A 24,501-nucleotide genomic window follows, 5' to 3' on the forward strand; every position below is an offset into this window, starting at 1 on the left:
AGCTTCTCAGACAGTCCTGAGTTCTGTTTAACTTTCTCTCCTTTTTATAAATGAAATAACTGTGACCCCAACTAAGCCTCAGAAACACTTCCTCAGGTGGATGGAGACTATGATAATTTGTCTTAAGTGTGAATTATGAGCCACATAAAAGAGGGAAGATGGATTTCCATATCTTTTATATCATACTCAGTGTGCACGGCCCTGTCATGTTCAGAGATGTAGTCCATTTGGTAACAGTGCTCAATGTCTGCACGTGGACAGCACACCTTTGGAGTGGGGATGAAGACAGTAGGCAAACTCAATTTTTCTATGTGTGTTGTCCTCACACCGTCAATCTATTACCACGTGGAATTGACTAGGCAAACGTCAGGCTGTAGATCACTGCATCACCACAGTGGGGAATGAATGTGCTTCTAATGAAGCCCCGAAGAGGCACTTCTACCTTTGGCTAAGAAGCAGTGTAGGCAAGAGTGGGAGGGTTTTCTCTGAATATGTGCCGTCCTGCTATTGAGACCTGACAGCAGCATAAATTTAGGCTAACTATGGGAAAAAAACCATGAGAGCCTCTGTTGATCATCTTCCCGTGGGCTTACCACTTGCAATCAGGCCTCACATCCTAGGAATGGAGACAGCCATGCTGGCTCTTCTTGACCATACATGTCTTGAGTTTCATTCTGAAATGTTGTAAATACTAGTTTTGGGTTGGTATTTTTTCTTTTGTTTTTCCAGAACATGGTCCTAGACCTCTTCTTAACTCTCTCCAACCTTTATATTTTACACTCTGGACTTTTTCTGCATTTCTGTTCTCCACACAAGCTGTGCTCTCACGCCCCCAGGCTGTGCTTAAGCTCCTCTCTGTTCTGCCCACGGCTCTGCCTATATAATTTCTCCCCTTTCTTCAAAGCTTCCGGAAGCCTCTCTTAATCCCCTATTCAGAAATGAGCCCCACCTCTTATGTCACAATAGCAGTATTTTTTCACTTTTCTTATGATATTTTTAAACCTGATTTATAGGATCGAATTTTGTGTTTCTGCTTGATCTCCTCAATGAGACTATTAGCAAATTGAGGGCAGGATCAATAGCTGCGTCACTTTTGTATATTGCTGAGTACCAATGCTTTGTTTGATTATTGTTTCCATACTCACAGACACACATACGCCCTGTCTCTCTCTCTCACACACATACACACACACGGAATTTATACACTGTCTTAGGACACACACTTCTACTCAGATATTTCATTAACTTCTGATGCATCATTGCTACCCTCTCTCCTCCCTTCACCCCACTCTAAGAAGATTTAATGTCTAAATCACCTCAAAGGGTACCAGGCAAATTCTCCTCTGGCATAGCTCAACCCTTTGCCTGAGATAAAAGTAACTCGACTTCCAACAATAAGGAGCAGAATTCAATTGTCAAGATTACCAGGACCATTTGTGTGTGTACATCATAGGCACTTGGCCACCCCTGATATCATTGAAAAATTCCAGGTTTTGTGATGAAGGGGCTATTTGGCACAGGTAGTATCCTTTCAACTTTCTTCTGTGACTTTGTGTGTGTGTGTGTGTTGGGGGGGGGGGGGGATTTCTTGACTTCCTATAGAGAAATCAAGAACTGGAGAAAATAACCAAGTCATTTGTCTGTCATACCAGAAACGTGCTGTTTCTACCCTTTTCTGCAAAGAACTGACTGTGAACTTACTTAAGTACAGTTGGTGCGTCCTGGAATGAGGAAAGGGCGTGTGGTGGGAGCTTTGGCAAAAGAACTTCCTAAATATATTGTCCTAAATATACTACTATAAAATCGAGAGGGAGGCAGAGGTTCTCCAGCCGTGAGGAACTGAGCAGGCCATTGGTTACAGGAGTTCAGCCGCGTGGCATGTTGAGAGCTGCCTTTGCTCCTCCACTCTTCACACTAACCCCACCCCAGGATGCCGAGTAAGTGAATCTTTGTGTAAAGAAGATTGTGCTCTGCCTGGGAAACACAAATTGCAGACAATATCTCCCCTATCTATGTTAGCTTGTTTCTACTCTTACTCTTTGCAATGAAACCTCCATTTCAGCATCGACTCTGGGGGTGGGCGACGGGCGGGGGAGAAGGCTGGATTCTGAACTCTACAATATTTCTATCCCCCCTACTTCCATGTCCTCAATGATAAGGACATGGTCAAAGGCTTCGCCGGGACTGGTGTGAGGCAGTTGAGTACCTTAAGAAACAGGAACGAGAATGTGCAGAGAAGGATCCATTGTCAGTTCCAGCTGGTCTCTCTGTCCCAGGCCAACCAACAGGGGCCTTGGGCCCAGGAATTCTGCCTCTTGATTGTTCTTGCTGCAGCTTTGACATCAAACTGACAAACCTTTTCCTACCCTTCTAGGAGACATAATGATATGCTCCAACCTTCAGAAGAGGAGAGTTAGTTCTGGGCGCTGGCCACGGATCCATCACTTCGGTGTACACGCGCGCACACACGCAGGTGTGTATGGGTGGGTGGGGAGTGGCCTGGTGAAGGATACCCGTGAGATGAAGTATCCTCATACATTTCCAGGATCTCCCTCGTCGCACCCCTCGCGGGGACCTGGCCCGTGCTGTACGATGGGGACCGAAGGCAAAGCTGGCTGAGCGTGGCGAGGAGACTAGACTTCTCCCCGGAGGCAGTTAACGCCCACAGCTGAGTTTAACGCAGCCCCTCCAACATCTCCCCCCTCCCCAATCTCTCTCCCTTAAGGTACCTGCTGTCAACAGCAGTGGGTCGGCATGGATAAGAAACACAGTGCACATATTGCCGCCTACCTTCTAGGGCCCGGGGAGACAGGCAGTGTAGACACTAGAGGACAACTGCGTCCTCTCTGCCGCGGCAGAGTGGAAAGCGCGAGAAGGGGGCAGCCTGCTGGAGATTTGAGCAAGAGGGAGGGCCTGGGAGAGAAAGAATCCTCCGCCCCCCCCTCCCCCCGCCCCACGCCCTTGGAGAAATGAGAGCAGCAGAATACACCGCCCGCCCCCAGATCACCCGCTCCCGCTAAACCCGGGCGCGCTGGGAGTGCGGGTCCAGGCGGCCGCCTGCAGCATCAACATCCGCTCGAGCAGCCCGCCGGCACGAAGTGGCTGGCGGCGGTTCAGGAGCTCTAGGCTGCCTCCCGCCTCGGCACTGGCGCGCCGGTCAACGTGCGGATGGCTATCGGGCTATGCGCGCGGTCGCCACTCGCCGATGTGCTCGGGCCAGCCCGATCGCGGCAACCCCTCTAACTAGAGGTGCCGGGAAGCGAACCCGCTGCGCCCAGCTCGACTGCGGACGGATCCCGGGCCGCTCGCTTCGCGGGCAGCGGTCGCCGTGCGGCGCGGAGGGATACGCCTCGGCCGCGCCTCCCCTCCCCGCGCCCCCGCCCCCGCCGCCCTCCCCGCCGGCTCTGCTGCCGCCGCGGCGGCCGCTGGTGCCGCCGCCGCCGCCGCCGCCTGGATATAGTGCGGCAAGGAGCGGCGCTGGCAGTCACTTTGCGAGGAGGAGCGCGCGGGCTGCGGGCGGCTGGGCACCCGGGAGCGGCGGCGGCTCTCTCAGAGGCGGCCGTGGCAGCAGAAGGTTCTCTCTCCAGGGCTGGACTTAATAACTTTGGAACTGTCCACCAGTGTCACGTCCTGAACATGAGCCTCCTCCTCTCCTTCTACCTGCTCGGGTTGCTTGTCAGTAGCGGGCAAGGTAGGAGTGTGGTGCTTTATTGCATTTACTTTCCCTCCCCCTTCCACCCCACCAAGGGAGGCACAAGAAGAATGAAAGGAAAGAACTAAAGTTATAGTTATTGCTGTTGTTATTTTCACCCTTGCTTTTAGCTGCCGCTAAAAAATGGGTCTGTGCTGTGGACACCCTTAATTAAGAGGAAATACAGAATTGGAGATGGGCTTCGGTGAGCAGGGGAGCTCGGCGACTGCTTCTTTTTCTGGGATCTTGGCTCCGTCTGATTTTCATTATCAAAAATTGGATGAGTATGTTGGTGTGTATGAACAGTTAAATATGTGAGGTTGCGGAAGCAAAGGGAACGGTGAGGTTTCACAGACCCGGCATAAACTATCAGCATGAAACTCCTTTGCGAAATATCTCTGTCGTGTGCAAGAAATTCAATTCTTAGAGACTCTCTTTTATTCCCCTCTTTCCCAAGACCCCAATTCCTGACTCTGAAGTGAACGATGATGGCTTATTTCTGTTGGAAACTAAGAGAGGGGCCATGAATGTTGTGTGTAAGAAAGCAAATGGGTAAAACTAGGGATGTTGCAGTCATTCATTCTCACCCCCCCTTTAGTACATCAAGGTTGAGGATTTTTATAACATCAGACTGTAATTACACCTGTAAAGGATTTTTTAGCTTGTGGAGAACTGGTGGGAGCTGTTATCTCTTAAGAAAAAACAAAAAATGAATAGCTTACTAGACTAACCTGAGAGAGAATTTGTGGAAGCTACGTCTGTCTGTCTGTATAGAGATGGGTGTGAATTTGCTTTATTTAGATAGTTCAAATTCATATAAAATATAATAAATGGAGGCATTTTCAACTGTCCAGACAAGTTTGGACATTTAATTGGGGCCACAAAATTCTAAAACATGCATTGGTGGAAGTCTTTAAAGAAAAAGAAAATAGCGGTAATTTTCTGCTGTGTGATAATTTCAGAGAGTGGTATCTTATTAGTGTAGCATGAAATTGTTTTTTGAGAAAAAATAAATCGCAAGACAAGTTAAAATATCGCTGCTATATTAAATTCTAAGCATTTTTTAGCCTCTTCTGCGTTGCTCATTTGGTCCAGCAGGGGGTGGTAGAACTCCATTGGAAGCCCGGGAATGGTGGTTTCTGCTCTTCTACACTCACTGGGTCCTTCTATCATTCTTCAGCAGGGCTTGACATTTTGGATATGAAGCCTTCCTTTCTCTGCCCTTCTCTTCCCTAAAGCTATAGTGTTAGTGGCTGGTGACACATGATTGGATGCAGATTTTATGTTCAGAAATCAGAATGCAAACACTGGATGTTGCTATAGTTTGTAAAGTGTCTTGCTAAGCTGCTGCTCGTTTTCCCTTGATAACATCAAGTATGCAAAATTTCAGTCGTAGCAAAATTGCAGACAGGTCCATCTGGAGCTAATATTAACCCAATCAGTTAATTTAATCACTATTTTTGCAAAGATCAACCTAATACTTTATGCCCTGTAGATATGCTGCTTTAATTTTGGGAGAGCTGCTGATTATGTTTAACTGTTCATTTATAATGTAGACAGGTATTTCTGAAGACTGAGAAACAGTCCCTGAAAATTACCATTAAAATAACCCTGCAATTAACCAAGTGTAGATAGTGTGGAGCAAGATGTGGCCTTAATAGGAAGCAAGTTTATGCAGACTTATGGTTACATTGTGACTGATTTGGAGAATAAAAAATGTCTCAGTTGTGGAATTTGTGAATTTCCCATTGTAGACATGAAGTGTGTTGGAATTTGGGGATACAAGGGAAATCTGTGAATGTGTATAGCAAACACAGACGCGTATAATTTGGGTCTATCTGTGTAACATATATCTGAAATTGTGATTCACCTAATTTATAATTCAGAATGCAGGGTGATTATAAAGAGGGTCTCTAAGACTGAAGTATGCATGCCTGAAGGGGAGCCCATATTCACTGTAATAAAACAGGGAAGGAGGAGAGCATCATTCTAAAGACGTCTCTATCTGGTACAATTTAAAAATGCATGGCACTCATAGTGGCATAGATGCGTATCACAGAGACCTAGCTTTTGTGAAACAGAACATGTAGTACTTCTGTGTCGTGTGTCCTAATGAAGTCAGGGATGCTTAGAAACAGCCATCCTGATCCTGGAGTCCAGTTCCTCTATGCTAGTGTTTTGTTCTCCAATTAAGGATGCAGCAGCAACTATCAGAAACACCACTGGGAGCAGTTTTAAAAACATGAATCTAGTGTAACTCATAATTTTGTTTATTCTTTTGTAAATGGGGCCATGGAAAAGCCGCCAGTCAGTGATCCCAGGCTTGCCTTAGAAACACTAAAATCCCAGCTTGCTGATTTATGTTTCCAACAATATACTTGCAGGGGATTTTATGAAGCATGATTGAAGCTATTGCTTTGGAAAGTGGTGTGCAGTGAGACTGGGGAAAGGCAACGATGATGTATTCCCTTTTAAGTAGTCAAAACGTTTTGAACTGCAGCAGTTGCATAGGAGAAAATGACAGAAGTGGAAAACCGACTAATTTAAGCGGATGCCAATATCATAATTAGCTAACAAGTCCTAATACTTCTACTTCTCACTTTCAACACAACGTTATTGTTCTACGGGGGTGAGAGCCTTTATTCTTGTAGCAGAAATGCTTCTTTAAAAGCCTCTCATTTCCACTGCAAGTTTAATATCTGGTGAAGTAAGGTTGGGATTTAATTGTCAAGTTTGAATTGAATTGTCAGTGGAAAGCAGATTCGGTAACTCTAACTTTAGCAATTATTTTTCCTTTGTATTCACAACTTGGTCACAGCCTCTGTTACCATAAATCTCAAAGGATAACTTGAGTCTGGGATTCACAGTGCATTTGCTGTTTGGATCTATGCAAATTCAGATTCCCAAACTGTAGTACGTATGGATTGCTTTTCTGAAGCTTTTAAAATTTTACATTTTCTTCTTATTTTAAAAATTATCCAAGTATGAGTAATAAACATCTATTACTGGATGTTCACATAAATGAAATGGGAGCAATGTATGAAAATGTAAGGTGAGCACAGAGTTACTCATCTCTCTTGCAATCCAGTTCAACCATGCATAGTTAGAACACTTACCTAAGCCCAAAGCACGGGGAGTGAATGGCCCAGTTAATTAGCTACGCTTATGGGCACCTACTTACGTTTACCCTTTCTGATGAAGTGCTAGTAAGTCGTTGTTATTGTTCATTAGAGAAGTGTACCTTCTAAAGACAAAGCACAGGTGTGTGGGTGTCTACTAGGTTCCAGTCAATGGGAAGGTTTCCGCAAACCTATCTTCTGTGTAGGCTGTGACAGTCACAGCCTCTCTCATGTCCTTTTTCTATCTACCCTGCTCTAATTCTTTGATGTCAGCCTCTATGTGCAAAGTTTCTGTTGAATCAACTGCATTTTCATTTGCACTTAGAGAAGATAGGCTATGTAAATTAATGTCCTTATTGTCAGTGAATAACCCAGAGGATTTCCTTTCCTGCTTTACGTCAAAGGAGTTAAGCAGAGCATTTTGTCACTTTAGTTTCTAATGCTGAATTGGAGCTCAAGCAGCAAGAAGGGAAGTTGGTGAATCCTGGGTGTCAGATGAGTCTTTTCAATGACACAGCGGGCTAATGGTCTCTCAGGGGTAATGTCCTATTAGAGAAGCAATTAATGGAACAAAAGGATCTCATTTAGTCCAAGAAGAAAGTCAAACTTCATATAATTTAGTAAATAAAATGGCTTTCTTTCAAACAGAGAAATAGTTTGTAATGGTACTGAGAAATGAGCCACAGAGATTGAGGCTCGTTACCAAGCTGACCAGTGTAATTTGTTTTTGTCTGTTTGCCTGTGAGGGAGCAGTGCGAATAGAAACAGGGTTGTCAGTCTGAAGGCCCTGGAACGAGTCCTGCTGCTTCCTCTGGTTTTTGACATTTGGGAAATGATTTTAATTTAACTGTTTTCAGAGTTCTCTCTCATTGCAGTGAACTTTTGAGAGCATGAAGAAAGTACTTGATAAGTGGTAGAGCAAGTCTGAATTGCTTTTGTTTTTTTGGTCCACAATGAAATGAATTCCCCGGGTCTTGGTGTATGCAAAATTAATTTAATAATTTTAATATTCATATAACGGGAATATCATTGTTTTTCAAGTTTTGTTGACCTAGATTCTAAATTCCTTGTGCCCTTTTTACTATCCCAATTATATTGAAGATAGGCCTATTTAAAAGATTATAAATTAGTTTTAATTTTCCAAATTATATGGTATGAGAGCACTTTAAGATGCAACCAGTGCTTTTATGCTTTTATTAAATGTAATATTCCTGAGCTTCATAGAGCCAAGTTATCTTTATTGTCCAGCAGATAAAAGTGCTTCTATATGGCACTCTTTTAAATATTTTAATAACTTTTAGCTATTTACAAATATAATAATAGTCATGATCCCAAATAGCTGTCAACATACTTTCCAGTTTCACAGATTCACTTGTGCCACAAACAATTTATCAAACATTACAAGACATTCTGGAAAGCTATGATGTAATGAAACAGACTTGCCTGAATTTAAATAGTTAAGAGGGATGATGGGGAATTTTGAGAAAATTTATAAGCATATATATTAACAAATGAGAGTTTGAAGAATTTCAGGCCAAATGATCGAAATTTTCATGACTCCATTTCGTTATTAGTGAGGAAGAGGAAAGAACGGTAGATTTGAAATCAGAACACCCAGAACACGGAGTCTCTTGACTTTGAGGAAGCAACTTAAACTCTCAGAACCATTATTTGCTTGTCTGAAAATCCGATGTAAAAATATCTGGCTAGTTGGCCTCGCTGTATTGCCGTGAGGAGCAATTGTGGTAATATATATGTATCTTGTAAATAGGTATCTTGTAAAATGTCAACCCTGCTATGCCAAACGTTGTTTATATTTTTTGGTATAATATGCATATAGATAAATATGCCAGTGGTTTAAAAACATCTCACTTATTCAATTTTTTTAAGTCATCACATGCTGCTTTGTGATTAGAAAAAATTTTGAGGGGCAGAAATATTCTAATTCATTGATGAGAGTGGCTCATTCATCATTTACTCATTCACCATTTGTTAAATGACTGCAATGTTTCAGACACCTTGTTAGGCAGCATTCCTAGGAATGGTTGTATAGGTTGTGTGATGAACAACTCCAGGGGGCGCCACTCATAGTCATGGTGATAAAATCCATATTATTTTCACAGGTTTCCAGCAGATGGCAGTAAAGGGTCTTGAGGAGTGGGTTTCTTTTTGTACCATGAATCCCTTCTATGGGCCAATACCAGGCTGGTATTAGTCACCAAGAGGCTTACTTAGGAAGGCCACACAATTAGGATAAGTGACTTCCTAAAGGTCAAATGGAAAAGTAAAAGGGTTAATAAGCAGAGCTCTGATCTCTAAACTCACAATTCAGTTCTCTGAATACCAAACCTTTACACAGATTTAAAAAATTAATCTACTATTTCTTCAGCTCAAAGTAATCGTGATATTTAAATTATGTGCCATTTTGTCAGTTAATCAGTTAACAGTTACTGTTCAGGCTTTACAATGAGTATAATGCCAGCATCTTATAACAGAATGGACCAGCTGAAGTGCTTTCAACCACCTTATAACTAATGATCGTAAAGAATCCAAGGGACTATTAGCTTTATTTTATGGATGAAAGAATTGAGGTGCAGAGGAATTATCTAATTTGCATATATTGACTATAGTTAGTAGTTATCTGGGATTAGGATTAGATTTTCTCACTTCAATTCAATGCCTATTTTTTTAATGTATTTGTTTGAAAATTTGCGTGTGTGGAGAAGAGGCAGTGCACGGAATTCAACGTTCACAGTTGAGAAGACAAAAAAATATGAATTTAAAAACCCAAATGAGCATATGAGAGATCAATGAACTGTTCAACAAAATGTTACAAAATGATAACAGATGTCATATCATTAATTACAAATTAAATGTTTAAATAAATTCTTAGGAATTCAGCACCTAGAAAAGGCTAAAATTTGTGGAATGTTTACTAACTGCCAGGCTCTAGTGTAAGCATTTTACATGTCTTAACCAGCTTAATATGTACAACAACTCTCTAATTATTCTGATATGAGCATTCCCCTTTTTACACTTGAGGGCTACGAGGCATAGACAATGTAGATAACTGCTTAAGGTTGCACAGCTAGGAAACAAAATTTGAACTCAGGACATGTGCAAAGACTTGCCTTTTAACCAGGACACCACCTTGCCACTCACTGAAGCAGAGAAGACTTTGATAGGGTGACAGTAAATGGAGAAAATAGCACAAGAAGATAGAAACAGGTGAACAATTGTGGGAACGTAGGCAAGTGTTCAGAATACAGAAATAATCCAATTTAATTAAGTGTTTGGGAAGATGAGTTGTTGACTCAGTCATGGAAACATTGGTGGGACTGCAAGGTGGAAAGGCTTTGGGGCCAAGCTGAGTTTGACTCTTTTGTGGAGAATTTTGGGAACCAGTTGTTTGGGCAGGAAAATAACATGATTAAAGTTTTGTTTTGTTTTAAGTCTACTGGCTGTGTGTGGGGTGGACCAGTGGAAAATGAAAAACAATGAATGGGCATGATGTGTTTCTGTGGAAGAATTAATGGATCTTAATAACACATTTGATTTGGAAAATTGGGAGGAAGGTGGTGCCCAAACATTTCAGCCTATTTCACAGAGAGAATGGTTACATCTTAATAAGAATGGGGAAATAAAGAAAGAGAACCACTTATTTTAGGCAAATATTTTTTGCCTAAAAACAATTTTGCTTGTTTTAATTTCCTAAAATGATACGTTAAGTTTGAGGTATCCATGGACCACAGAGATAGAAATGTCATCAATAAGTTTGGAAAGGCAGACTTGTTCTTTGTCATTCCTTTAGAACCTTTCTGCACTTTTATTTAAGTTCTGTCTTTATCTTGTTTTATCATCACTGTTTTACTATCATCACTTTCATTGCTGTGCTTTAATGCCTGGAATTTTGGGTCAAATTTCAGAAGCATGTAGGTGAAATTTGATTGTATTATATATCCTTCATTTTCTCTGCTTAGCATAGTTTTTTTTCTTCTGGAGAAACTAAAATCCAAACAAAACAAAAGATGAGAAAATAAGAAAAAAAAAGAAACCACAAAAACTCACCTAAAAACAAAACAAGAAAGATATTTGATATTGAATATATAGAATTGAAAATTTTTCTATTAGTATCCAAGGAAACTAATGTTATTGAGCGCCTACTCTATGCCAGGAAGCTGTGCTGGGCATTTTCACTCATTATCTCATTTAATCCTGATAGACTCACATTCGATAGATGATGTTTTGAGATGAAGAGTGTCTGATGTGCCTAGAGCTATTAAGTGTGTTCTGTTACTGATGCTCAGATTTATAGCCAAAGAGCATCAAATACATTTAAAATATAATTCAATCTTTTCTGCCTCTCTGTGTTTCTTTGATGCATATTACCATGTACACGATTGGTAAATAGGGGCTTGATGCAGGAATTGTGTTGATCCATATGTGATTTCTTCAGCTCATTAATTTTTATATGATCAAGAGTAAGCTTCCTCACAATTAAAGAGAAAGCCTTAGCAATCTAAAGATGTTAACAAAAATATGAAAAATCAACTCAAGTGCCCTTCTTTAGTGCAAGTATTAGTTTGTTTAGTGGTTTTAAGAACCATTTTGATTTCCACTTTTTATGTATCTGGCAGTGTTGAGAGTGCAGCTGAAGAAACTGGGATGTCGTTTTCGCCTGTGTTAAAATGCTTTGTTTACTTGTATGTTGTTTTTATTTTTTAAGGGCTATACTCTGGATCATAGTTTTCATTTTAAAGTGAATGTCCTTCAGGCCTTGCATCTTGAAAGAAGATGCAAAAGCTAGCTACAAATACCAGTAGAGATTTAACTATGCCAGTAGTTGAATTAAGATTGTATGGTTTTTGTTAATTCTTGGTTATGCATTTCCGTAGGTTTTGAATGCTCTGACCTCTAATCCTGTCTTTTCTCATAAGCCATGATATTTTTTTTACTGCACAATTTTGCAGGCTCCAGTGTTTTCAGGGATGCAAATATGGTGTTAGAGCAGAAAGGGATGTCACCACTTGTAAAATAAACCAATGTAATGTGGCTGTAACCTATAGTATATTAGAGTGGGTCCTGATTTAAGAAATCAGCACTCTTGTACTTTGTTCTAAGTCGTGATGAGAGGGCTTGTGGACAGTTTTTCTATTATTGTAATTTGTCCAATTCCGAATGTTTCTTAGTAACTGTAATAATAGGCTTTCTGATTATTTTTATATTTATTGTCCCACTTAATTTCTCGCTGATTATTGTTCTCTACCAATCACAAATATTGAATATATTGCTAAGCAGAACAGTTTTATATTATAGCAGTAACTTTGTGCCATCTATTAGAGAAATGCTAAACACAGATTATGTGAAGATTAAAATATAACATCAAGTATATGCCATATACTTTGTCAAAGTGCTGATCAATAATATTTACCTGTTTTTGATATTTTAATTTATTTATTTAGATAAAACACTTATAACTTTCTAATACCAACTAGAATTAAACAGTTTTAATTCTGTTCACTTCTTTTTTGTGCTCTTTATCACAGAATAACTGGCTTCACCCTACCTGTTCTATACTTCAAACCAGGTTAAACTTTTGCATTATCAAAGGGCTGGAGCTATATTGTAAAATTTAATGTTTTAAAATGTGTATACCATACACTGAGACACAGTAGTTGACAAAAACATTTAACTATTTAAAGGTGCACAATTAACCTGAAAGTTAGATACTATTATTAATTTAGAAAAGAGGAAAATGAACCTCAAAGAGGTATAACTACTTGCCCAAGAAGATTTAAAAAATGGTAGGACCAGGACTTGATATAAATATTTTACTCTAGATACAACACATTTTCCTATTATAATTCCTCTGTTTTTACTTAAATATACTTTGCTCATATCTTTGAAGCAATTCTCAAATAGCTTCTTAGTACAGTACATGTTTCTGTCATTGTACTCTTCAAAGTTACATTTAGACTCTGTTTATGGGACACATGCTAATTGTAACTAGAGGTCTACCTTTCCTTTGAATTCTGTGGGAGTTTCTGACTTAGAATTGTTAAGACTTTTGCTTTTTACTCCTTTTCACAATCCTGTTCTCTCAGCCTCATTGTTTTCTACTCTTCATACCAAACGCTCTTGCACCATTCCTGGAATTCCCAGACTTGGACCCTGCATGTACAAAGCCCACATCTTTTACACTTTTCCTGCTTTTCTTTGCCTGGATAATTCCTATTATTTTTCTTCAAGACTCAGCTCAAGCATCTCATCACTGAAGACATCCTTCTTTCTTTCAACAAAGATCTATTAATTGCCTACTGCATACTAATCAATGGGCAGGGCACTGAAGATCCAAACAAGGTGATAACAACTGAATTCTTCATGTCAAACTTCACTGTACTCTACTCTGTCCTTCCATGTGAACTATTCCATGAGAGTAAGAATGCCTTTCCATGCTGGCTTCCCATTAAATACAATGTACTTGATTAGAGAGCTGACTGTAAATTCATTTGTGTGGTCCTGGAACATAGTATTGCTCAGCAAGTATGTGCTGAATGAATATTTAAATATTACCCAGCAGAAGTAAGACAAAATGGCTGACTATTTAAAAATATATTTACTCTTGACTTTGGATAATGATTTGATTTGTTGGGAATATACTATATGTTGGCCTGGGTATTTATTCCAAACATTTTGTTTATATCACTGCTGTGCCTGGGATAGGCCTTCAATAAATATATGAATATCTATAAAATAATCAAATCACAATGATTATTTAATTCAAGAGGAATAGCAAAGATGATCTGCCTTATCTCTTGTATTAAAAATGAATTAGACTGGGAATGAAGCAAACTTTTAAATCTTGCTATATGGTTATACTTTTGAAGGCTTATCTGAGGCAAAGGAGATGGTTATGTAGTTGGGGTTTCAAAGGCTTTAACATATAGAAATACATGAGGGAGATATAATAAGTTGATAATAATATAGTTAAACAGATTAGATATTTTCAATAGTAAATGTCTGATATCAACAGAGTAAGTATTTAAAGTCCTCAAAATCAAGATAATCTCCTGAGGTTAACTAAAAGTTGATTATTCAATCAATGATTATTGGAAGCCAGTTCTGAACTGTATGTACAGAAAGACAAGAGAAGAGTTATTTTACCTTATTTCTTCATAGACACATGGATTTGTCTCTTTTTTTAAAATGAAATTCAATTTAACCTCAAAAAATTCTCTCTGGTCTGGTAGTCTTGTTTTGTCAATTATTTTTTGGGCGGTAGTGAGGAAGATTGGCCCTGAGCTATCACTTCTTGCCAATCTTACTCTTTTTGCTTGAGGAAGAGGTGCCCTGAGCTAACGTCTGTGCCCATCTTCCTCTGTGTTGCATGTGGGGCACTGCCACAGCATGTCTTGATGAGTGGAGTAGGTCCACACCCAGGATCCGAACCTGCGAACACCAGGCCACAGAAGCAGAGCGTGCTGAACTTAACCACTGTGACCACTGGGCTAGCCCCTTGTCATGACTTTTTGATGTTTTCTAGCTCCAACTTCAGAGATAAAAGCATTTAATTGGACAGAGTACATTTTCAGATACTCCAGAATGTCTTTATCACCTATTTATTTGTCTGCCTGCCATTTATCCACTAATGTTACCATTATTATGTATGCCACTTTTAACTTGAAACACAGTTTGCAATTAAAGATATTAATACTGCTTCTGATTCATCCATTTCTACTTTCATTTCTCCCCTCAAATTTCACATAATTTATAATCGCTTTAATTGGTTATCTACAAAAGTCATTTTATTTCAAAGCCCCCTCATAAGCCCCAGGCTAATGCATTTTACCTCTGTGGGGACTGCATGTGGTCTGCAATTTAGAAACAAAACTCAGCATAGGTTATTAAATGATATTATGCTGTCCTCTGTGCTTTACTGAAAACTTTCCCAGCCCTATCTAAAATGGATATGAAATATTCAACTTTAGTATTCTCATGATATTAAGATAACACTTCTCAGTACAGAATTCTGAGCAATTATGAAATACTCTAAGTTGCTAATGTATTTTCTCTGTGAAGTACCTGTTTCATTTCTATTGTAATGAAACCTCTTATTAAAGATACTCTCCTTCCTACACTGTGCATTAATATAGAGATTATTTGGTGAAAAGTGACTTCTTTCAGCAGAATGTATCTCCTTCTTCCTAGGAAAATCAAAGGATTAAACTTGTTCATTACAATGGAGAAGGGAACTTATTTCTTAGTTAACTTTCACTTGTCTATTTCTGTTTGGCTGCTTCTCACTCCCAGGCCTCATTTAGAAGTCTCCATATCTCAGGTGATGTGTGAGGATGTGGATGTGTGATGGGAGAAGAGAGTTTGTCATAAGAGGTGTAAAGTGTCTTTTACTAATTGTGACTCCAGAATACATTCTAACCACTGAGAAGAAATGCATGCATGGAGGTGAGACTGAGAAAGGAACGTAAATACTAATAGTAAAGATCAATCACTGTTTTACTTCAAGGAGGATAATTCATCAGCTAAAAGGGAATGGAGAGGTACGTGGTGGGGTCAGACTTTGAAGAGCGAGGATACAGTCTGATATTTCTATGCCTACGAGGAGAGGAGATACCCCACAAAGCAAAGAACGATTACAAGCAACTTGTTTCCTCAACAAGAAGTATCTATTTCTAAGTATTTCATGAATTAATGGAATGAAGGAAGTGTTAAAGCTAAAAAAATCTAAACACTAGTTAAAGGGGTAAGGGCAGATTTAAATCAGTAATATACTATTTTGGGATGTAGTGTATTATTATATTTGATAGGGTAAAGAGCCAGCTATGAACCGAACTCAACGTCGATTTGTACCGAGGTGACTGGGCATTTTAAAGGGCGAATGGGGAAAAAGGAGGGGCGAGACAAGGCTCAATAGAGCCAGGCAAGTGAAACATTACAAAACTCAGGAAGGATGGGGTTGGTCCATGTGAAACCCATCTGAGTTTGTCAACCGGTTCTGATCAAAGTTAGGCTCCTCCCCTCCCACTGAGGCTGAGACACAGAGGCCTTATCTTCAGCTGTAGCTGGAACAGTTAATTCTTTTGACAGCCTTGAGTATCCTCAGGCAGGCACTTTAAGGGGGTCATTTTAGGAATGTGGTCTCGAGCTGTTAAAAATTATGTTAGTGCTTTGTTCAAATCCTTCTAGGGCAAAGTTGAGGCCTATTTGAGAAGAGGGCTCAGTGGAGCCTGGCTAGAGTTTGGTCAAGGGTAGAATGTTCATCAGAGGAAAATCTGTCAGTCACCCTGTGGAGTATAATCATATGGGCTACCTTATTTTTATATTCACAACATTCATACGGGTTCTGAACTGTTATTTTATAGATGAGGGAACTGAGTTCATAGCAGTTAAGTAGTATCTAATAAGTAAAGGACTTGAAATTCAAGTTCAGTTCATATTTGGTTGTAAGATTTTACTTATTCCACTGACTAAAACACGGTTCCTTTGCAATAGCAAGAAATTGCTAAAGGGAGGATGAAAGGGTTATGAGTAGCTCTCGTTTCAGATTTCTACTCTCTCTTTCTGGCCATTTCTTTTGAATGGCTGAACTCTAGGTGACTGACTACCAATTAATAAACGAATAGATCTTTTAGTGCCCTAAAAGACTAATAAGCATGGAGAAGTAACAGGATTTAGAGATACTGGGTTCAGGGTGGTTGCAAGGTGGCGCAGTTTGACTTTTCAGGTTAATATAATTCTAAAAGAAGCTATTTTTTTAAAGGAAATATATTTAATTGTTTTTATTTTTTTTCCCAAACTAGACAGGAGAATAATTTTCTCAAGTTTAAGGAAGCCAAGGAAAAGTATTCTGGAAGAGTTAAATGAAAAACAGACATGGGGACCAGGGTCTTCCTTAGAGGAAGAAGTTGAAACTGAAAATGAGAAATATTGGTTTGAAATTGACTGCCGACACAGGATAAATATTGAAATGAGTAGACTCACTAATCAAGATTCTTATCTAATGCATGCCTAGACCAAGATGTGAACTACGCCAGGTCCTGGCTTCTAGATGCTTTCTTCCTGAGACTATACAGTGAATTAGAAGGTGATAGAGACTCAGGTGCATAGGGTATAAAACTATGTGCCTGCTCTGTAATTATTGTTTCTTAGATAACCATTTTGGGGATTTTTTTTGTCTATGCCAGGTACTCTGGCCAACACTGTTTTTTCTGAATGGCTAAATATGTAAAATTATATATATATATATATATATATTTGTGTATGTGGGACTGTGTGTCTGGGTGTGTATACACACACATACATACCTGCGTATAAAAACTTTGGAAAACCATTCCATCATTCTGCGCTGTCAAAATGTTTGCTATGTTTGTTTCATTCCTTTTATTAGTGCTGAAATTCATGAATATTTTAAATGATTTGTTCTTTGCTGCTTTTTGCCTCTAAGAAGAAAATGTACTCCGTGATGAAACATTGGACTTATTCACACTTTGTATAACTGAAGACTAATTAGCCAGTGTTTAATTTCTCAGGACTACAAAACAGTGTCTGTTGTCTCTCTGTTATACAAAATGAACAGCTAAGCAGCTATCTCCCTTTATTTTCTTAAACAAACTCTCAGCACATAAGCATTCATAATTTATGATGTTTCCATTAAAACATATTCCCTGAATATAGATAAAATCGACATTTGGAGCTTGAATGCTTCGGTTCCAGCACAGAGGCCGTGATTGAAATGCATGCACGGGCTTGAATTCTTCATTTTCATTTTCCCCAATTTGTAATTGAAGAGATGAAGGCTGCTAGGTTTCTAACAGTGTTATACTCTCTTTTACATTGCACTGCACAACTGAGTTATATCATTTCTTGAGTCAAAGCTGCTGAACAAATTGTTTAACGTATTTGTAATATCACAATAAGGATTGGATCATAAAATTGTAGATACAAATTCTCTTGCATCTCAGTGGTTGATTGTCATGTCCCTTTTGAGGATTACTACATAGATTATCTGCATCTATTTCTGATGACAGGAAACAAATTTATTTGTGTAAAGAGCTTTTGTGAGATACGTTGATAATTTTTTTCATACAAATCATTTCCATATTTACAGGTATTCAAGACAACTGAGTTCGCTTATTTGCAGCAAAGTAATAGTGTTCCAATTAGACAGTTTCTATTAACTTAATCATTGACTGGTTTATGGTTTTATGGAAATAGAAAGTATTTTGAGAGAAGCTTTCCTTTGTCTATAAATGGCATTGAATTGTCCTATTGTAAAAGATTTCTTTGATTTTCTTGTACTCCTTAGGGCTGGGTGACACCAGTCAAAATTGTTTCTTAAGTGTTCAGAATTCACATCACGTGGCTGGTCATTGAAGCCTTCTGGCTGAACGGTTGGGTACTAAATGGATTCACGCCAGCACATGGCAGCTCCACACACTGAGACCAATGGCCATTTTAGTGCTGGAGTAAAACTCTTTCCCAGGCACAAGTTGGTAGTGGTTTCCTGTGAATAAATTCTGATCCTGTGGCCCGAATGGTGTCTTCAGGAAATAGCTCAACATCTGCGTTTTATTTCCAACTCTGTTCCACACTTAATGAAGCCCAGATCTCTACTTACGACTATATATCTAAATATCTTTACATTCCTTTTAGCTTCAAAGCAAAATTTTCAATAATCTTACTTGCAGTAATTTTTATTTTGGTTTGTGGACATGCAAACACTTTGAGTCTTCAAAATATTGTTCCACGCCAGGGGCTGTGTGATGGTTAAGAGCACAGAGTCTGAAATCTGCAATGTTTGGAGTTAAATCCTGCTCATCCACTTGTTTGATGAGCAAATGCTTATCTAGATCTTTAACAAGTGATTCACTTCTCTATTCCTTAATATTCTCATCTGTAAAATGGGAATAATAATAATGCTGCTCACATAGTAACTAATATTAGCTATCATCATTAATATTGCTATTAATTAATATTGGACCAAGTTATATAATTATATAGTTTTGATAATTTATTAACCAAGCTTCTTTGAAAGGCTTCCAAATAGAATTTAGCTTTATGAAAAACAATGGTCTGCTAAGATGTCAGAATGTTTCCTTTGAACTAGTGATTAGTTTTGGAGAGCTACATTATCGCTTTAGCATTGATTACATTCTGTTTGGTTTTCCCACACTTTGCTGAGAGGGGACGGCAGCTGTAAGTGTGGCCTTTGGGGCCTTTATGGTGTCTAGGCTCTGCTCCTCTGTGTTAGCTGTTTACCATCATGGTGCAGGGCTTCACAACTGGAGCGGAATGAGGAATTCAGGGTAATTACTTAGTGTATAACTTGACCAACTTGGAACTGTCTAACTCCTGAATCCAGTTCAAAGTTGTCTCTCTCTCAAGGCTGTCCTCCACTCTCAAAAACATCCCTCCTCTTCCCCTAACCTTACTCAGACTATTGTCAGGGTTTCAGTAGAAGGTTATTGTCCTTGTTTTTTCCTTCCACTCTTCTCCTTCCTTTTCTCAAGTGTAGCTCTTGATTCCTCCTGGACTTTGGGCAGTGCCTGTCCTACTGGCTTTCCATATGGTCTATTTCCACAGCATGGTCAATGCACAGTGGTTCCCACACTACTGACTAAAGGTCCACCTCAGCTCCCTCTAGCTCTGGTTATGCTCAGAGGATCAGCACTTCCTCCCTCATGACCTGGCTGGTGGTGTTCCTTCCATTGCCTGTGCTACTGGGTTTCCTGGTTTAAGCTTTAGCGATTTTCAACAGCTGCCTTCCCCCACCAAGGTGGTTCAGTGACAATTTATTCTCTTCAAATACCTGCGTCATAAGAAAGGAATTATAGGAACACTTTCTAAATCTCTTCCATCTTGTGGCAGAGTCAGTGAAGACTTGGGGAGGAGCACTGCTGGAGCCCTCTGTGGCCAACTAAACTTCCTCTCTTTGTTGCCTATGATAGTCATTCTGGCGCTCCTTCCATGCTTGCAGATGGGAAACAAAGGTGAACTCCATTCTGCTCTCCAGTCTTTCAGTGGTGGTGGTAGTAAGGATTATACTGGTAGGCATGGGAGGGTGAGCAAGACAATTTCCTTCCGGATCCCACCAAGAATTACAATACCAGGAAGGAAAAGATAACTCTCTGAGACCCTTGACAATCTACAATCTCCTGTTTTCATCCTTCCCAACAACTAGTTGCATCCTTCCCTCTTTAGAGAATGAGAAACTCTTCTTACAGCAAGTCCACTTTTCTCTTCTCTGGCTCAATTTTACAAACTCTTTGCTCTGAGTCATTAATTATTGATATTTAAAGGGACATGATATGAAAATACTCTTTTCCTTCAAGTGCCTGGATTTTCACTCTAAAATCCTAGCATTCAAGGCTGTCTCTTCTGCCGTGCTCTACTTGAAATTGCTGTTTGAAAATCCAAGGTGATAATGACTTCTTGGATCTCCACTCTTACAGTCCCTGTCAGGTGATGGGTGGCTCAGCTCACTGGGTGGAAAGTCTCAGGCAGTGAGGTTTAAGTAGCTGCAAGGTGGTGAAGACTCAACGTGTAGACATTAAGAAAGAAATGGAAATACAAAAGAGGAGAGAAAATTGAGTAAATAGTGATTATCATGTTTACAAAAAGTAGAAGGATTGATTTGATCCCACACTCAAAATTCCAAAATGATTTGTTAGAGGTAGCTGTTTAGACCCTTCACAAGATGGCATCTTTGAATTCTCTCCATTTACCTCAGTTTATCATATCAAATGAAGCTCAAGCCCTCCTACATTCTTGAGACCTTTCTTAAAATTCCAAACCGCCTTTCTCTGTCTCTTATAAACTACTAGCATATACTTTAGTACTCTTCTTTAATAATCTCATACAGTCCTAGATTATTTTAAGTGTTTTAATTTGATTAATCTTATCTTTTTTAGTCAGATTCAAAGGTTTTATGTGATGCACATAGTGGATACTCGGTAAGCAGTTGTTGAAGAAAATGAATGATGCTTTCATGTTGCTATTTATATTTAGAATAGAAGCAGAGAGTAAAACTATAACAAAGGAATTTGAGTTAAATAAAATAGATAAATATCTGGATGTGAAGGCTATTATAAGTGAGCATATTTTACTGATAAATGCTATAGAATATTTGCTCTTTTAAAATCTTTAAAGACAAACATACACTTTTATCTGGTTGGAATGGTTTCAGTGGAAATTTACATAATCAAAGTTGCCTCCAAGTTCTTTGAAAATATATACTTAAAAATTAATTCAACTTGTGTTTTTCAGCAACTTAGTAAATAATATTTACAACTCTCCTTCTTGATAATCTTTCGTAGAAATTTTCAGAGAAAATAGCAAGTAAATGTAATAATAAAAAAACCTGGAAATTTATCTCTGTGTATATGCTTCAGTTAGTTATGTGTATGACCTGCCTACCTAAATTAGTTTGATTTTTTCCTGATTCTAAATGCTCTGTAGCAGAGTCCATTTTGGTTATAAAAAATATGGAATGACTTTTCAAATGTCACTATCCAGATAAATATTACTTGAATTATTTTATTGCTAAAGCTATTATATTAGTTAATACTTATATCTAAGTTAATTCATTCTGACTGCTTTGTGTCTAAAGAATGCTCTATAACATACATATCATATCTTGAAAGAGTTGCAAAATCTTTTCAACATCATTAATTTTAGATAGTCCATTTGTGTTCATATAATATTATATAGAGTAGTAATAATATCTGAGTAATCTATTGATTATTTTTAATTTTTCACTTTGATGAAACAAATGTTAAAACTCTTATAATCTCTTTTCAGTTGAAGGAAATTTAATTTTCACAGGAAGAAGGTCAGAAAGTCGGAAGTGATATATCTTAGAATAATTAAATAACCAAACAGTAATGACAAAGGCACGATAAAAGTTAAAGTAGGAGAAGTCAGCCATCAAGCAAATGTTTGTGATGCTAAAGAAAATATTCCAAAATATTTAATTAGCTTTAAAATATGTGAAGACTTGTAGTCTGCAAATGTGGAAATTTATTTATGGTCACGCTATGAGAGATATTTATGCAACAGTACTCTTAAAAACCTAAATAAGAACATGGGCAACAGGACAGATAATGACCTAAAAATCTAAACTAGCTGTGTTACTCCAATTAAAGTTATATTTAATTTGGAGTTTCCTGGGAAAAGGGAGAGAAGGGAAGATGGGATATTTAATTTTTATTATCAAATGAGAAAGCTGCACTATTTATTCGGAAAGAAGATTAAAATTAATTTATTGTTTGGCTATGTAAGTTAGAAAATGTTAAATAGCTCAATACCTGATGACTTGCATACTAGTTTTAGCAAAGATCTGGACATTTTGTAATAGTTCTGCTGCATGTAACTTTCCTTGGAAAGAGCCTGAGACATAGCAGATTGTGTTAATCTATATCATTTATTCATGTATATAAATATAAATCAAAGAGATGAGCATTGTTTAGTGTTTATAATTTAGTTTATGTCTTTTAGATAGTTTGGTGATATTAGATTTTTTACATTAAAGCAAGGTGTTAAAATAATTTGAAGTGATGGATGATAAAAAGAAAAATTCATAAATATATCTTTGAGGATTTTGGCTTCTGTTTCATTCACTCATTCCTATTTGTCAAATCCTTGCTTTGTGCAACCACTGAACCCTATGGGTAATAATTGATTTATAAGCTCTGGGTCATTTTCTCAAGGGATTTACCATCTAGCATCAGTAATAATACACTTATTCCCAAAGCAGTAATACAAAGAATATGTGGTATTTCCATATAGTGACAAAATGTGATATCAGCCTGTGAGTGCAATTTGATTATATGGGTGTGCACGAAGTGCTGAGAATTCGATTGAAACAACACAGAGAAAATGAGTCTCTGACTCAGGAGGAACTAGCAAATCAACCAGTTCTGTTCTGCTGCCTACAAGATGATCAGTTCCTGGATGATACCGCTGTTGCTGGGATCAGAACCTTGGTTTTCCTCATGCACTTCTCTCCTGGAGCAAAGAAGACGGTTAGGTTTTGCATTTTCCAAGAATACTTGTAAGAACTAGAGGAACTTGAAATATTTATTTATAGGAAAAGGACTTACAAATTATTTTAATCAACATCCTGATTTTACAAATGAAAAGAAAAAAATCCCTTAAAGGGATAAGTGACTTGTTCTGTCATTCGCAGGTAGCAAGTAGCATGGGTTGGGGCTTGGTCTAAGTTGACTTTTTGATATCATATTAGGAAATAAAAAAGTTTATTTTAGGCCAAAATTTCATGTACTTTAAAACTTGTTTTTTTAAAATATGCCAGGTTATTATTTCCATTATTTTCTTCAAATATCTATTATAGTCTTTTATTCCAAAGGAAAAGGATTTAAAAATTAAAGAGTAGAATTGTTCTAATATACTCTCTCTCTCCAAGAGTGGCAATCTCTCTGCATCACAGAGGACATTTTCAAGATACCAGGTGTCCCACTGTTTCTTTAACATTTTGTGATTAATTGGAGGAATTCAATTCTATCTTTTTACATACTGAAATCACTGTTATTAAGGATAACATTCTTACTGCATCTGAAGTGTGTTATTTCCCTTGGAATCAAACAAATATTTTTTATTTCCCAGGAATTTATTCTACTGAATAAATGTCCCTTTTATCACAAAGGGGATGAGGCATTCTAAAAGGAAAATAATGGCAATACCGCCACACTTCCAGGGCAGAGAATGCAGTTTTGATAGCATGGAGCTAATGAACTGGGTATACTGGTGGTATGAGCTATTGTGTATCGGAGTGAGAGAGTGGGTCCAGTGGAACTGATTTGCAAAGTATATCCACAAGTATATGTAAAGTCTTGGCCAAGCATTGTTGAGCAAATTGATAATGTCTTTGGGCAAATTGATAATGTCTTTGTGAAGATAGAGTTGAGTAAGTTCAAGGATGGTCAATAATTTTTATTGAATTGTGAATAATAATAAGGACAGATAGAGAATAAAATATGCCATTTCTATCTAGAGTCATTTAAAAGGTTAAAGTCAAGAAAGAAGTTTGATGAGAGCATTGAGAACTTGTAAAGTGTTGGCATAGCGTGGATTTATCCTAAAAGCATAGTGATGGTGGTGAAGAGAGGGACTGACATGATGCTTGGAAGTAAGCAAGGTTCAGGATGAACATTTTGTAACATTTTATTAAAAGCAAATAGAAGAATAGTTATATGGAGATAGCTAGGGTTTATTTAAGACAAGGAGGAGGTTAGAGAAGAAGGCGTAGAAGCATTTTGAAGTTTGAAATTAAATGCTCAGAATAGAAATTCTCTTAAAATCTCTTGGAAATCCTAGTTCAAGATACCAGCAGATTCACTGTTAGGTGAGGATCCATTTCTTGGTTCAAAGACAGCCCTTTTCTTGTTGTGTCTCCATATGGCAGAAGGGGTCGGAGAGTTCATTAGAGTCTCTTCTATAGGGGCACTAATTCCCTTGATGAGGACTCCACCCTCATCATCCCAAAGGCCTCACCTCCTAAAATCATCATATTGGGGCTTAGGATTACAACATATGAATTTTGGGGGGACAGAAACTCTTTAGCAGTATTTATTTAACCATGATAACTTTCTCATTTTCTTATTGAGTTCTAATTTTTTTAATTGACCACAGACAGTCTGGGGTAAGTATTACTCT

At 38.3% G+C, this 24,501-nt stretch overlaps 1 protein-coding gene across 2 annotated transcripts in view; it reads left to right on the forward strand.

Annotated features, from left to right (window-relative positions):
- The first annotated feature begins 3,171 nt into the window (after positions 1 to 3,171).
- NCAM2 (neural cell adhesion molecule 2) overlaps positions 3,172 to 24,501 on the forward strand; it is a 482,218-nt gene continuing 460,888 nt past the window's right edge. For both annotated transcript variants that reach the window (XM_070597896.1, XM_070597897.1), the window contains exon 1: positions 3,172 to 3,691. In XM_070597896.1, the coding sequence (XP_070453997.1) occupies positions 3,637 to 3,691 (55 nt within the window). In that variant the 5' untranslated portion in view covers positions 3,172 to 3,636. The remainder of the gene's footprint in view (positions 3,692 to 24,501) is intronic.

The sequence above is a fragment of the Equus przewalskii genome, chromosome 27, assembly GCF_037783145.1.
Source record: "Equus przewalskii isolate Varuska chromosome 27, EquPr2, whole genome shotgun sequence".
Taxonomy (NCBI): domain Eukaryota; kingdom Metazoa; phylum Chordata; class Mammalia; order Perissodactyla; family Equidae; genus Equus; species Equus przewalskii.